The sequence below is a fragment of the Ctenocephalides felis genome, unplaced genomic scaffold, assembly GCF_003426905.1.
Source record: "Ctenocephalides felis isolate EL2017-DRISC unplaced genomic scaffold, ASM342690v1 CF-g0.4_SCAFFOLD_01886, whole genome shotgun sequence".
NCBI lineage: Eukaryota > Metazoa > Arthropoda > Insecta > Siphonaptera > Pulicidae > Ctenocephalides > Ctenocephalides felis.
In genome coordinates, this window is record NW_020538040.1 from 5162447 (window position 1) to 5176852 (window position 14406).

Below are 14406 nucleotides of genomic sequence, written 5' to 3' on the forward strand. Positions count from 1 at the left end.
GTTCTTTTATTATAATAGAAATATCTGAATTTGCTCGTCAGTAGTGTTCCTTTTCTATAATAAAAATTGACTCAAATTGTTTTTATAAAAATTATCTGCATTGGTTCTCATCAGTAAAGTCCTCTTTTTTATGAAGAATAATATGAATTTGCTCGTTAGTAGGGTTGTCCTTTTTATAATAAAATATATCAGTATTTGCTCGTCAGTAGAGTTCTTTTTTTATAATAAAAATGATATGAATTTGCTCGTCAGTAGAGTTCTTTTTTATAATAAAAAATATCTGAATTTGCTCGTCAGTAGAGTTATCTTTTTATAATAAAAAAATGTCTGAATTTGCTCATCAGTAGAGTTCCTTATTTCCCAAAATGTCTGAATTTATGAAATCTAAATTTTGACTCATCTCATCACAAAAGCAACTTTTGACAAAAATTTTGACCGCATTATTTCTCAAACTTTGATGAATTTTTAAAATTAAACGACTTGTCGTATGTTTGTAATATTTTAGTATGATATATAAGACTATGGTATCTATCGTCAAAAAAATAATAATAAAAATCGTCAAATTTTATTTTCAACACTTTATTACAAGAAAACGGCCCGGCCGATCTCTACCAAAAACTAATCAGCACGATTCCCTACCAACATCTATCGAACGGTTTTTGAATTTTTGAATCTATTCAGTATTGCGGGCTAAAACGTGGACGAAAATTTTTACACTTTTCTGCAATTTACAAAAAAAGGCTCGGCAGATCGTCCCACAAAACTGAGAAACGCTAGTCCCCATCGAGATACATCGAGGGGCTTTTAAAATTTTACAATCTATTCAGCCGTTTTTGAGAAAACGTCGATTTACGGCAAAAAAACTGTTCACACACGCACACACACACACATACTTTTTCCAAATGTTGGTTTCATTCGATTCAGAATGGCTTGATGCGTCCAGGAGCAAACATAAAATTAGCGAATCGGATTATTTGACGAAAACATAAATTCTCCTTCGGGAAATTAATAACCAAAAAATTGTTTTTAAATTGTTATTATTTTTAAGGTCTAAGACAAAACTCACCCTTACTTCCAATCGTGGTCCTGATGGCAGATCAGCCCTTAGACGGCGCCCTTTTGGCTTCCGAAGGAAACATCGTTGTAGTCAATGTCAACTCCAGGAAAAACGTCTTTGGTTTTCTTTGTCTGGAAGAAACCCAAGTAATTAATGATAATAAATAAATCTATCTTTATTCATTTTATTTTTTATCACTTATCTTTATCCTTGTTAGGCTCGAGGCAACGCCGGTCTCCTGGACGAATACTTCGCCTTTTTGTGGATTCGTGAAAATATCGGCGCCTTCGGAGGCGACATCAACAAAATCACCCTGATGGGACATTCCGGTGGTGCCGATGACATTTTGAGACACATGGCTTCCCCGAGAACAGCTGGTAAGGAAAATAAACTAGGTGTAAGTTGCTTGAACTTCCCCATAATCAACTTAATCGATAACAATCGAGATTTATTCATATTTTTCTTCCCCGTACTTTTCTCTAAAAAGTGTGCACTATACTAAATTCTATACAAATATTGTATTTCTTCAGACATCTCACCATAGTAAGCGTGATGAAATCTTATTATGGAATGTAGTATAGTGCAGAACAAACTCGAGTACTATACTTGTTTCCATACAGAATTGAAATTTTCAAAGACATTCTGCATGGTGTGCGTGCGGAAATCTTCGTTTAGAAACTAGTATAGTTGCATCTGATAAATGAAACACCTTATCGATTAAAAAGATTAGGTGTAAGTGGCTTTTTGACAAGTTGCTAGAACTTTCAGATACGTGTAAACACTTATTTTAACAATCACATAAGTGTAATTTGTCACATCACTAACTTATTTAAAACATTTTTACTATTTTTGCAGTAATTTTAGTAATTTCACCGCGTGTTTTAAGACTTATTCGTTCCATTTCTACTAATGTCGTCTTTTGTATTTGTTAAATGTCAAAAATTACAGCTTCAAAGCGATATCTACCGGAAAAATGTTGAATTTAATAATATAATATATTAATATATTAAACGGTAAAATATTGTATCAGATCTTCTGTTATTTACCATTTGCGCCTAAAGATGGTGCCACGTTTTAAATGATGAAAATATCAAAACTATACTAAATTCAATACAAATGCTTAATTCTTAAGATATCTTACATACTAAGAATGTTGAAATCTGATTATGGAAATCAGTATAGTGCAGAACAAACTGAAATTCTGCATCTTGTGCTTGTGGAAATCTTTGTTTAGACACTAGTATAGCATTGGATATGTATGGCATCGTGTCTTTAGGCAAATTGCTGGAACTTCCCATACCGAAAACTAAATCGTTAAAAAAAAACTTCGAGAAAAAAATTTTTTTTTGAGAAGTTTAGATTTTTGAAACAATTTAAATTTTTGGAAAAAAATGATTTTTGTATATTTTGACCTTTTTTTATATTTTTTGTCGAAATATCGAAGCGCGTAAGCGCCGCGTAGACGTCTAACGTGTAAACATTGGATAAGGAACCCATATAAATGCACACAAACATTGTACTTATTATAATCTTCATAAAATATCTGATAAAAACGCCAAACGGGTTTTTTACTTTTTTTCACTTGATCTCCGAAACCGCTAGACCTGCCTTCCCAGAAAGCAGTTATTCATTTTTATTAGTTACAAATTATCAGTTATGTGATGCCTGTTACCTATTTCAATTTTATTAGAAACATTTATCAGTGTTTCAAGTTTTTATTTTTATCCTGGTTTTATTTATTAAATGATGACAACATGTAGTATCGAAACGTAAATATTCCCAAAAATATCGAAAAGTTTGGAAAAAATTGACTTTTTGGGAAAATTAGTTTTTTTTAACATTTTGAATTTTTTGTTGTATTTTCCCTAAGAGTAAGTTACAGTAATGGACCGAAAATCGAAAATGAAATTTTTTGCATATCTTCACGTTTTAGAGGTTTCTGAACATTTTGGCGTACCTCAGAAAAAATGGATGTGTGTGTATGTATGGATACAATTTTGTCTGTATTTTTTGGCTGTATTTTTCCTCCTGATTCAAAAGTTGTTTTCAAATCGACAAATATCAAATTGACCCATTGTTCGAATTTTTCAGGGTCAAAACAAACAAACCGAATTGTATCAAGGCCTCATGTTTTGTTTTGTTATTTTTTGAAATATTTTTGTATGAAATCAGTCAATGGAAAATTGACAAAAATGAAAATGATTATAGTTATGTTACATAACATTAACGGAGAAAAAAATGTTATAAAAGTAGTCATGGATTTATTTACGTAATTAAATCATTCCATTGCATACATTAGTAATGGGCCAAAAATCGAAAATGAAAATTTTTGCATTTCTCGACGTTTTGAAGGTTTCTGAACATTTTTAAGAGGCATACCTCAGAAAACTAATGGATGTGTGTGTGTGTGTGTGTGGACCAACCGATTTGAATGGTTTAAAAAACATTCGATCACCATTGATAGGGAGATGTGCTGATTAGTTTTTGGCAAAGGCAGGTCCGGCCATTACGGAGATACGGAGCTAAGAGTGCAGAAAAGACAAATCGAGTTTTTGAGAGAACGGAGTATCGGATTTGAATGATCTGTAAAACATTCAATTTGTAATGATTGGGAAAAGATGTGATTAGTTTTTGGCAAAGGCAGGTCCCGCAATTTCGAAGATACAGAGCTAAATGTGCAAAAAGAGGCAGTTTTTGAGTGAACTAAGCGCGTCCGATTTGAATGATCTAAAAAACTTTCTGCTTGTATTGACAAAACAAAAATTATTACATCTTTTTTTATTTTTCATAAAATATTTTTTTATAATTTTCGATTAAAAACTAAAAAAATGACCCAGGCTAAGCACAGTCTAAGCGCCACTCTGGTACAAATGTTTACCCGAGTGCGTTTAGACTGTGCGTATGCACTGGAGCACTTTTCCAATTTTGTGAAAACTATTGAAAAATGTGAAAATGCCGCTAAGCTAAGCAGAGTATAAGTGAAAATGTCGCACAGAATTATTAGCAAATGCGTTTAGACTGTGACTATACGGAAGCACTTTTTCAATTTTGTATAAATTAGGCAACTATGTTTTTTTTTAAATTGAATTCGAAATGAAATGACGATTGTTAATGTTCTGGAGATAAATTGATTTATGATTTACATTTGATTTGCTCAGATATAACAAAATAATGCAAAAATAATGAAAGTTACACTGTATTTGTAATAATATATTTGAAAACGTCTAAAATTTCTCGAATATTTTATTACGGTACGGGAAGTTCCAGCAATTTGCCTTAAAGCACGATGCCATACACCACTAGTTATTATTATTAACATGCAAATGTGTTCACTGAACATAAATTTGAAATGTGTCGAATTTTTGGAATTGTTTTAAATTAATTTGTACATCGAATTCCTATTAATATTGAACGTCTTAAGCAAAAATCAAGATTATTTGTTCCAAGGACGTTTTGCCGAATGTTGTTTTATTAAACTACATATCGACAGAACAAAAACTATATCTTTTATATTTATTATGTATCTTTTAGGTTTGTTCCATCGTGTGATTTTAATGTCGAGTAGCGGTTTGAGGAACATAGCAGTGTCGATTGGACCAAAAACTGGCCAAAGGCCAACTTTGGCCAGTGTCGGATCTCTGACAATTGCCCAAAGTTTGGGTTGTCCAACTGGCGACTATAGACAGGCACTGCAATGCCTTAAACAATTGGACAAGGACGATTTGTTGAGGGCATATGAAGAAATATATCAGGTAAAAGACATAAATATATTAGAGTGGTCCTTGATATGGATGCTTTCGAATTTCTTTGCTCCCAGGGGCTCAAATGATTCCAAAATGATAAAAGATAATTCTCTGAAAGTTTTAGCTCTTAATATTAACTTTAAGATAGTCCGCACTTCAATTAAAGTTTCTTGGTTCTTAATCCTAAGTAAATACTTCAAATTAAATTTTCGTTGTAATTTTTTTATTTACGATCAAATTAAGCAAAAATAATGTCATTCTCAACATTTTGATTCACTTGTCGCTAAATTATTAAATGAAATTTTACCCATGTTATTTCCATAAGAAACTTTGATTGAAGTGCGCACTATCTTAAAGTTAATGCTAAGAGTTAAAACTATCAGAGAATTTTTTTTTATCAATTTGGAAGCATTTGAGCCCCTGGGAGCAACGAAATTTGAAATATCCATATTAAGGACCACCCTAAAAAAACTAAAATTTACCACGTAAAATAATTTAGCAAATTAAGTCTCATTTATCATTTCTACATAACGTGAAAAATTCAATTTTATTTCTCTGTTGAAAAAAAAATTTATACTAAATGACCCGACAAACGTTGTTTAACCATAGAAAATATTTCTAGAAAATTAATCTGCTCGTCAGTGGAGTTTCTATTTTATCTTCTGTATTAAAATTAAAGTTTGGTCGTCACCGGCTTTTCATCTTTTAGTTTCAAATTTATTTTGCTTGGCAGTAGAGTCCATTATTACAATTTTCTAGATCAAAGTAAAAGTTTGTTCGTCAGAAGAGTCCATTTTTTCATCGTCTAGGTTAAAATTAAAGTTTGCTCGTCAGTAGAGTTCATTTGTCACTCACTCACTTGTCAGCATTCTCTGCTAAATATAATTATTTTTATAGATTGCAGAATGAAAATAAAATAAAAGTAGAGTTCATTTTTAATTTTTTAGATCAAAATTGAAGTATGCTACTCAGTAGAGTCACTTTTTAATCTTCTAAATCAAAATTATAGTTTGTTTGTCAGTACAGTCCCTTTTTCCCATCTTACAGGTAAAAATTTAAAATAATAACACTCATCAGTAGAGTCCCTTTTATCTTTTAGATCAAAATTAAAGTTTGTTCATCAGTAGAGTACTAATTTAAATTTAAGTTTGCTTATCAGTAGAGTCCCTTTTTTATCTTCTAGATGTTTTCTCGTCTGTAGTCTTTTATTTTTTAGTTTGAAATTAAATTTGCTCGTCAGTAGAGTTTCTTTTTGTCATCTTGTAGATTTTAGTTAAAGTTTGCTCGTCAGTAAAGTACCTTTTTTCACTTCAAGGTTAAAATTAAAGTTTGCTTGTCAGTAGAGTCTCTTTTTGTTATTATCTAGATTTCGATCAAAGTTAGCTCTTCAGTAGAATCTATCGTTTCATTTTCTAGTTTATAATTTAATTTGTTCGTCTCATATTTTATATAAGATAAGAAAAAATATCTTTATTGTTATACGTTTCGACACTTGATCTGTGTCATCATTCCATCATATTTTGATTTGTCACTTATACGGGGCAGTATGATTTTTTGTTTCATGATGAATTTAAATAATAGAATTGTCCTCTTTCTAATAATTTTGTTTTGGTGTTTAATTTAGAAGTAAATATATTTTATTAAGATGTTTTGGCCTGGTTGATTACTGGATGATGACATACATCAAGTGTCAAATCGTAAAATAAGAAAATTATAATTTTTTGACTTATTTATATATTTCGACGAATGATTCGTTATTTTTATTATATTTCCAGAGTGGCAATCGTTCCACTTTACCAATGGCAGTGGTGGATGACTTTTTACCAGAAAACGAACGATATCTACCATTGAATCCAAAAGAGGTATTTATATTACTCAACAATTTTTTGTAAGAAAGTTTTATAATTTAAAAAATTTGAAAGAATATTTATACACAACTGCACAAATGTGTAGTAACTATACACAATGTGTGAACATAATTCTTAAAAACTCTGGACAATAATTGCTTAATTTTTATAATACCTAAAAAATTATAATAATAATATAATTCTTTTATATAATTTTGGTAAGGTCTTCGAAGATGGGAACTTCGTTCGTATACCGATTTTAATCGGTATAACATCAATGGAGTCTGCGAATATAAATGGTATGTACAAATTAAGCATCGATTTGCTCTTTCAATCAGGTTATTTATTATAGAGATATTAAATTTGCTTGTCAGTAGAATTGAAAAATATTTTATTATCCTCCTGAAGGAGAAGTTTGTTTTCATCCAAAAATCCGATTCGCTAATTTTATGTTTGCTCGACGTCTCAAGACATTCTGAATCGAATGAGACCGAATTTAAGGGAAAAGTATGTGTGTGTGTCAACATATTTTTGACCTTTCGTCGACGTTTTCTCAAAAACGGCTAAACCTATTTCAAAAATTTAAAAGCCATACGATGCATCTCGATGAGGAGTAGAGTTTGTCAGTTTTGCGCTACGATCGGCCGAGGCGTTTCTTTGTAAATTGCAGTGAAATGAAAAATTTTTTGTCCACATTTTAGCCCGCAATTCTGGATCGATTTTGAAAATTCAAAAACCGTTCGAAAGATATTGGTTGAGAAACGTGCTGATTGTTTTTGGTAGAGATCGGCCGGGCCGTTTTCTTGTAATAAAGTGTTGATTTTTTTTCGACGATTTTATTGAATTTTTATTTTGACGGTAGATACCATAGTCTTCTAGATCATACTAAAATATTACGGCCCTACGACAACTGGTTTAGCTTTAAAAATTCAACAAAGCTTACATAATTTAGTATCGTTTTTTTGGCATTTGTCAAAATTAAATCTTTAATCGACGTTTTTTTCAAAAACGGTTGAGTCGATTTGAAAAATTTAAGAACCATTCGATAAAACTTGATAAACACTCGTGTTGGTTAGATTTTTATACTATCTGCCAAGCCGTTTCTTTTATTTAGCAAAAAAGAGTAAAAATTCCGAACTAGCTGAAACTTCCGAACCAATTTTGAAAATTGTGAAACATTTAGAAAGATATTGGTTGGAAGTCATGTTGATTAATTTTGGACAAAGATCGACACAGCCGTTTCTTCGTAATTAACAGTTGAAACATATTTTTTTGATAAAACTTTTTATTTTGATAGATATCATCGTCCTAAAGAACATATTAAAATTTTACATTCCTACGGCAAGTAGTTTAATTTTAAAAATTTGTCAAAGTTTGAAAAAAATATCAAAGTCAAAATTTGTGTCAAAAGTCTCTTTTGTGATGTCATGAGTCAAATAATGAACTCAAAGATCTCACACTGCTAAATGAGCTCAAAATAAGTGTCAAAAGTGTGACATCAGTTAGTGAACGAGCGCTGCCGACAATCGTGGAATACTCCCGATTTATTAAATGTCATATGCATTGACCTTATAATATATGAATCGATTTTAACAAGTCTATTCGATTTTCAGTACTTTTATTTCACAGGCCCAATATTATTAATATCAAAATTCTTACAAAATTAAGATTTCACACAATTGTCATTATATTATTACAATAAAACATATGACATATGACATATGACATTTAGGGTGCGTTCGACTTGGACGCTTACGCGCTGTGAGCGCTCACGCTTATAAGCACGAATTTTTAGCGTTCGACTTGGCCGATAAGCGCTCAGAATCGATAACTCAAATCCGTTCGTTTTGGAAACTGTGAGCGTCAATAAGCATCAAAATGGCGGCAACTGGCGGTAACGGTAATTGTGTAAATTTTATTACTTTCTGGATCATTCAGCGGGATTATAAAGAATTTAACAATTAATAAATAAATGAAATTTCGTTTGCTTATGCTTAATTCATATTAACATTAAAATTAAAATTTAAAATTATTTAAAATTAATTAAATTTAAAATTAATTAATATTAATATTAATATTAAAAAATAATTGTGTTATACAACTTGGCATTTTTGCGGGATTATAAAGAATTTAACAATTAATGAATAAATGAAATTTGGTTAGCTTATGCTTAATTAATAGTAATATTAAAATTAAAATTTAGAATTATTTAATATTAATATTAATATTAAAAATAAATGTGATATACAACTTGGCATTTTTGCGGGATTATATAGAATTTAACAATTAATAAATAAATGAAATTTGGTTAGCTTATGCTTAATTAATAGTAATATTAAAATTAAAATTTAGAATTATTTAATATTAATATTAATATTAAAAAATAAATGTGATATACAACTTGGCATTTTTGCGGGATTATATAGAATTTAACAATTAATAAATAAATGAAATTTGGTTAGCTTATGCTTAATTAATAGTAATATTAAAATTGAAATTTAAAATTAATTAATATCAATATCAATATTAAAAAATAATTGTGATCTACAGCTTGCCATTTTTGCGGAATTATAAAGAATTTGACAATTAATAAACAAATGAAATGACAGATAGTAAAAACAACTGACGCTCACGCTCACGCTGCCCTACCTCCGTGGCGTGAGCGCGTTTGAGCGCAAAATATGTGCTACGAGCATCCTACGATGGTGCTACGAGCGTACTTATGTGACACTCACAGCGCCAAGTCGAACGATGAAAGCGCGCTCACGGCGCGCTCACAGCGCGTAAGCGTCCAAGTCGAATGCACCCTTAATCAATCGGAAGTGTTCTACGATTGTCGGCAACGCTCGTTCGCTAAGTGACGTCACAAACCTATCATTTGACACTTTATAGATTGGAAAACATATGGGTATTAGCAGTCTTATGAATGAACTGCATTTTTAGGACATACAAGTACACGTGTCTATACTTATAATTAATATAATATTAATATATGTATTACATATATTATGAACGTGTTTGAGAAAATTCAATTCGAAATCGCAATGTTTAAATTCAATTGAAAGCGATAACATAATTTTCGAAATAAATAGTTGAAAATTTCATCTAAATATCTCAATCTCAAATTCGGTTGATTAAGTCATTTATTACACCGATCGGAAAGTTCTTGCAACTTGCCTTAAGGCTAAATGCCACTTTCAACTTCACTTTACTTTTTTACTTTACTTTAATCATTTTTTCAATTAATTAGATCTTTGGAACGATTTATCAAATCAAGGACCTAACATTTTGCGCAAATACATTCACAACACGGCAATTCCTGGATTGTTGGAGAAACGTGGGCTACAAAATCATCCGAGGTAGAACTTAATAAATTATTTATTAATGTTTAGTATTATTATTTTTTATATTTTTAGAGCTTCTTTGATTTTATCAGCAATAAAATGGCGTTACGACCTCACAGACGACTCCAGGACCAAGTTGTTGGAGAAGTTGAGAAGTATGGAGTACGATGCTGGTTGGAGTGCCCCACATGGCGAAATTTTGGGGATATTAGCGAAAAATTCGAGGTTGTATTATAATATAAAAAAATTATATAGATTGTAACAGATAAGGTGAGCATACGTCCCGGATTGGTCGGGACAATCCCGGATTTCCCCCTTGTGTCCCGGGTTTTTCTTAAAGCCCTATTTCTCCCGGATTTTGATTTTTTGTCCCGGTTTTTCGAAAATTAAGTTAAATTAACAAAAATTAAGAAAACAAACTAACAGATGCAAATTTTTTCAAATTAATTATGAAGAAAATTGAATAGAACATATACATCGAAAAATATAAGATATATCATAGATAAAGAAGTATTGCATATGTCGAAGTATAAAGCTCTTACTAAAAGTCCGCAATTATGATAAAAAAAAGATTCATTTGAAAAACTGTTTTTTTATTGTATCCTTGAATAGCATTTGTTATATAACCGACACGATTTACGACTTTCCACTCTACTGACGAGCAAATTAAATTGCGAACTAAAACAACAAAAAGGGACTCTACTGACAAGCAAACTTTCAGTTCGTTTTAGAAGATTTAAAAAAGACTCTACTGACGAGTAAATTAAATATGGACTCAAGTATTAAAAATAGTAAATTATTAAGAGCAGTGGACTCTACTGACAAGCAAAATGGAATTTCTTAAAAGGAGACTCTACTGACGAGCAATCTTGAATTTTTATTCAGAAGTTGGAAAAAATGACTCTACTGACGAGCAATTTAAATTTCGACTGAAGGATGAAATATAGTAAAATATTAGGAGAAGTGGACTCTACTGACGAGGAAAATGGAGATTTTTTTTGAAGAATGTTGGGTCTCTACTAACAAACTTTAATTTTTATTCACAAATTCAAAAAAAGGATTCTACGAGCAAATTTTAATTTCGATCGAGTATATTAAGAAAATGACTCTACTGATGGGCAACTTAAATTGCAAAGTAAAAAATACAAAGCACTCTACTGGCAAGCAAACGTTAATTTTGATCTGAAAGCTAAAAAAGGGACTCTACTGACCACCAAACTTATTTCGATCTAAAAGATGAAAAGAAACTCTACTGACGAGCAAAATAAATTGCAAACTAGAAGAAGGTAAAGAAGGGGCTTTACTGACGAGCAAACTTTGACTTTGATCTAGGATATAAAAAAGAGACTCTACAGGCAAGTAAACTTCAATTTCGATCTAGAAGAGAAAAAAAGGAACTCTACTAACGAGCAAACTTTAATTTCGATCTGAAAAATCACAAAAACAACTCTACTGACGAGAAAACTTAAATCTTGATCTGGATTAATAATTTTCTTGTAAATGGACTCTACTACGAGCAAATTAAATTTCGACTTAGATAATGAAAACTTCGACTGAACTGTAATTTATATCTAAAAGATATAAAAATGGGACTCTACTGACGAGCAAACTAAGGTTTTTTACACAAATGAAGAGAACATTGACTTAAAATTACCTTCCCAAAAAAAATCTACATATTTAATAATTACAAACAAACTGCTCAACAGATTTTAGTCCTAAATTTTATATTAAATCTTGATGAAACTAAAATAATAAGATTTTTACAGCAGGTCACAACCAAGATACCAAATGGTCAGAAGTCTAAAAGATCCAAGTATTTTTGCTTATATTTTCGACGAACCCAGACTTCCTGATCTTCGTGGAAAAATCGGCAACTTTTCAGGTAATAAATTAAATATAAATATTTTATTACATGTAGGTAGTACTAAGATTTTCATACTTTATTATTCTTGATAAAATAAATAAAATGAATATAAATAAATTATCAAAAACTACCTCGGTTAAGTCGTATAAGTCGAATGAAGTCTGATAATATAAATAAAAATATAAGTTAATTGATGTGAAATACAAATTGAATATACTCACCAACTAACTGAACTATATCCTCTACAAACCGAATAAAAATCATTCAAAAATTAAACAAAATTCTCAACAAACTGAATGTCACTGAATCATTCACAACTCTAGTTTAAGACTAAAACTAGCCAATAACTTGACCAAAACCGATTTTAAAAACTTTCCTAATTTTAATCATGTTATCATGTTAATGATAATTATATTTATATTTTCAATAATAATAATTATATTTTCAGGAGCAGGTCATGGTACAGACCTGGCGATGATCCTTGGAACATCAACCCATCCTTCATATCGAGGAGTAGATCAACATAGTGAACGATTTGCCAGAAAAACTCGCCTGAGTTGGATAAATTTCATAAAAAATGGGTAAATATTAGTAATCATATAGAAAACACCAAGGCTACTTTCTATTTATAATTACAAAAACAACTAGTGGGGCGCATGACATCGTGCCTTAAGGCGAATTGCTGAAACTTCCCGTACCAAAAATATATATTTTTTAAAAAGATTAACATTTTTGAAACAAATTTACTCTGAAAAAATAGATTTTTGGGAAACTATAAATTTTTGACAAAAATTTACTTTTTTTTTATTAAAAAAAAAAAGACTTTTTGAAGAAAAATTTATTTTGAAATATTTTGGAAATTCTGAACTTTTCAAAGCAATCGTACTGCTTTAACTGCATAGAGACAAAATATCGAAGCGCGTAAGCGCCACGTCGCAGTCTTTCGGACAAACGATGTTAACCCATAGGAATGTAAACAAAATTTATACTTATTGTTAAAATCTCTATAAAATATCTGATAATTTGATGTGCATATGTCTAATGATCATTTTTGACCGCCAAATGGCTTTTTTTTTTTACTTTTTTTACTAGATCTCCGAAACCGCTAAACCTGCCTTCATGAAAATTTGATCAGTTCTTCATCTTGTTAACACAAGTAGAATGTATTTTGAATCATTAAAATCGGTCGCTCCGTTCTCTAATCAGCACGTCTCCTTATCAACACAAATCGAATGTTTTCTGAATTATCCAAATCGCTTCATCCGTGTTCCCGAAATCGTCGACGAAAATTTGTATCCGCACACACATACACACACACAAACATACATCCATTTTTTCTTAGGTGTGCCAAAATGTTCAGAAGGTTTTGAAACGTAAAGATATATAAAAATATTCATATTCGATTTTTTTGCGGTTACTATAACTTGCCCTACGAGAAGTTAAAAACGACATCCATCCTAACCAGTAAAGTGTACTGGAAAAGTCTAATCACCAAACTAAAATGCCTACTAAGCACTGTCGTTATTTAGCTTTTTTTAAATTATTTTTCAGGAAATGCGATTTGCTTAATTTATGTTTTCTCGACGTTTCAAGTCATTCTGAATTGAATGAGACCGAATTTTGAATGAATATGTGTGCGTGTGTGTGTGTACAGGTAAATCGATTTAGAAAACTTATTTCAGTATTCGGCTTCTACTAAAAAAAGACCTTTCAAATGCCATAAAACATAAAATCTTAAATTTTTTGAAGTAAAACTTCTTTAGACTCGGTTCCCACAATTTGCAAAAAGTGTATAGTTAGTGCATAATTTATATAGATAATTCTATGCAAATGAATAAAAATTTATATAGTTAATTTTAGTATTTGCTATAAATATTTTACAACTCAAAAAATTAAAAAAAAATGAAGAAATATTACATTTTTGCTATAAAAAATAACGTTCTTTCACAAGATTTTTTTTTTTTTAAATGTTGTTTGCTCGTGGAGACCTTTCAAATGATACCCCATATGCCATGAAAGATACAAACTAAAAAATTTAAGTAAAACTTCTTCAGACTCTTTTGTTACAAATTTATTAAAAGTGTATATTTAGTAGACAATTCGCAAAGTTATTTTATCAACTAAAATCTATTTAAAAAGACCTTTCAAATAATACCCAGCATGCCAAAAAAGACAATCGAAAATGTTTGAAAAATGTGAAAATGCCGCCAAGCTAAGCACAGTATAAGTGGAAATGTCGCACAGAATTATTTGCAAATGCGTTTAGACTGTGACTATACGGGAGCAGTTTTTCAATTTTGTGCAAATTAGGCAACTAACTATTTTTTTGCAATTGAATTCGAAATGAAATGACTATTGTTAATGTTCTGGAGATAAATTGATTCATGATTTACATTTGATTCGCTCAGATATAACAGTATAAGTATTTGTAATCATATATTTGAAAACGTTTGAAATTTCTCGAATATTTAATTACGGTACGGAAAGTTCCAGCAATTTGCCTTAAGGCACGATGCCATACACCACTAGTTACTGGATAATTTTTATGGTT

At 30.5% G+C, this 14406-nt stretch overlaps 1 protein-coding gene across 1 annotated transcript in view; it reads left to right on the top strand.

The window, feature by feature from the left end:
- Positions 1-10253, top strand: part of LOC113378519 (cholinesterase 2-like) — an 11495-nt gene extending 1242 nt beyond the window's left edge. The window contains exons 2-8 of the mRNA XM_026619061.1: positions 1049-1203; positions 1275-1434; positions 4589-4809; positions 6576-6662; positions 6871-6946; positions 9898-10006; positions 10064-10253. Coding sequence (XP_026474846.1) covers positions 1049-1203; positions 1275-1434; positions 4589-4809; positions 6576-6662; positions 6871-6946; positions 9898-10006; positions 10064-10253 — 998 coding nt within the window. The remainder of the gene's footprint in view (positions 1-1048; positions 1204-1274; positions 1435-4588; positions 4810-6575; positions 6663-6870; positions 6947-9897; positions 10007-10063) is intronic.
- Positions 10254-14406: the final 4153 nt, after the last annotated feature.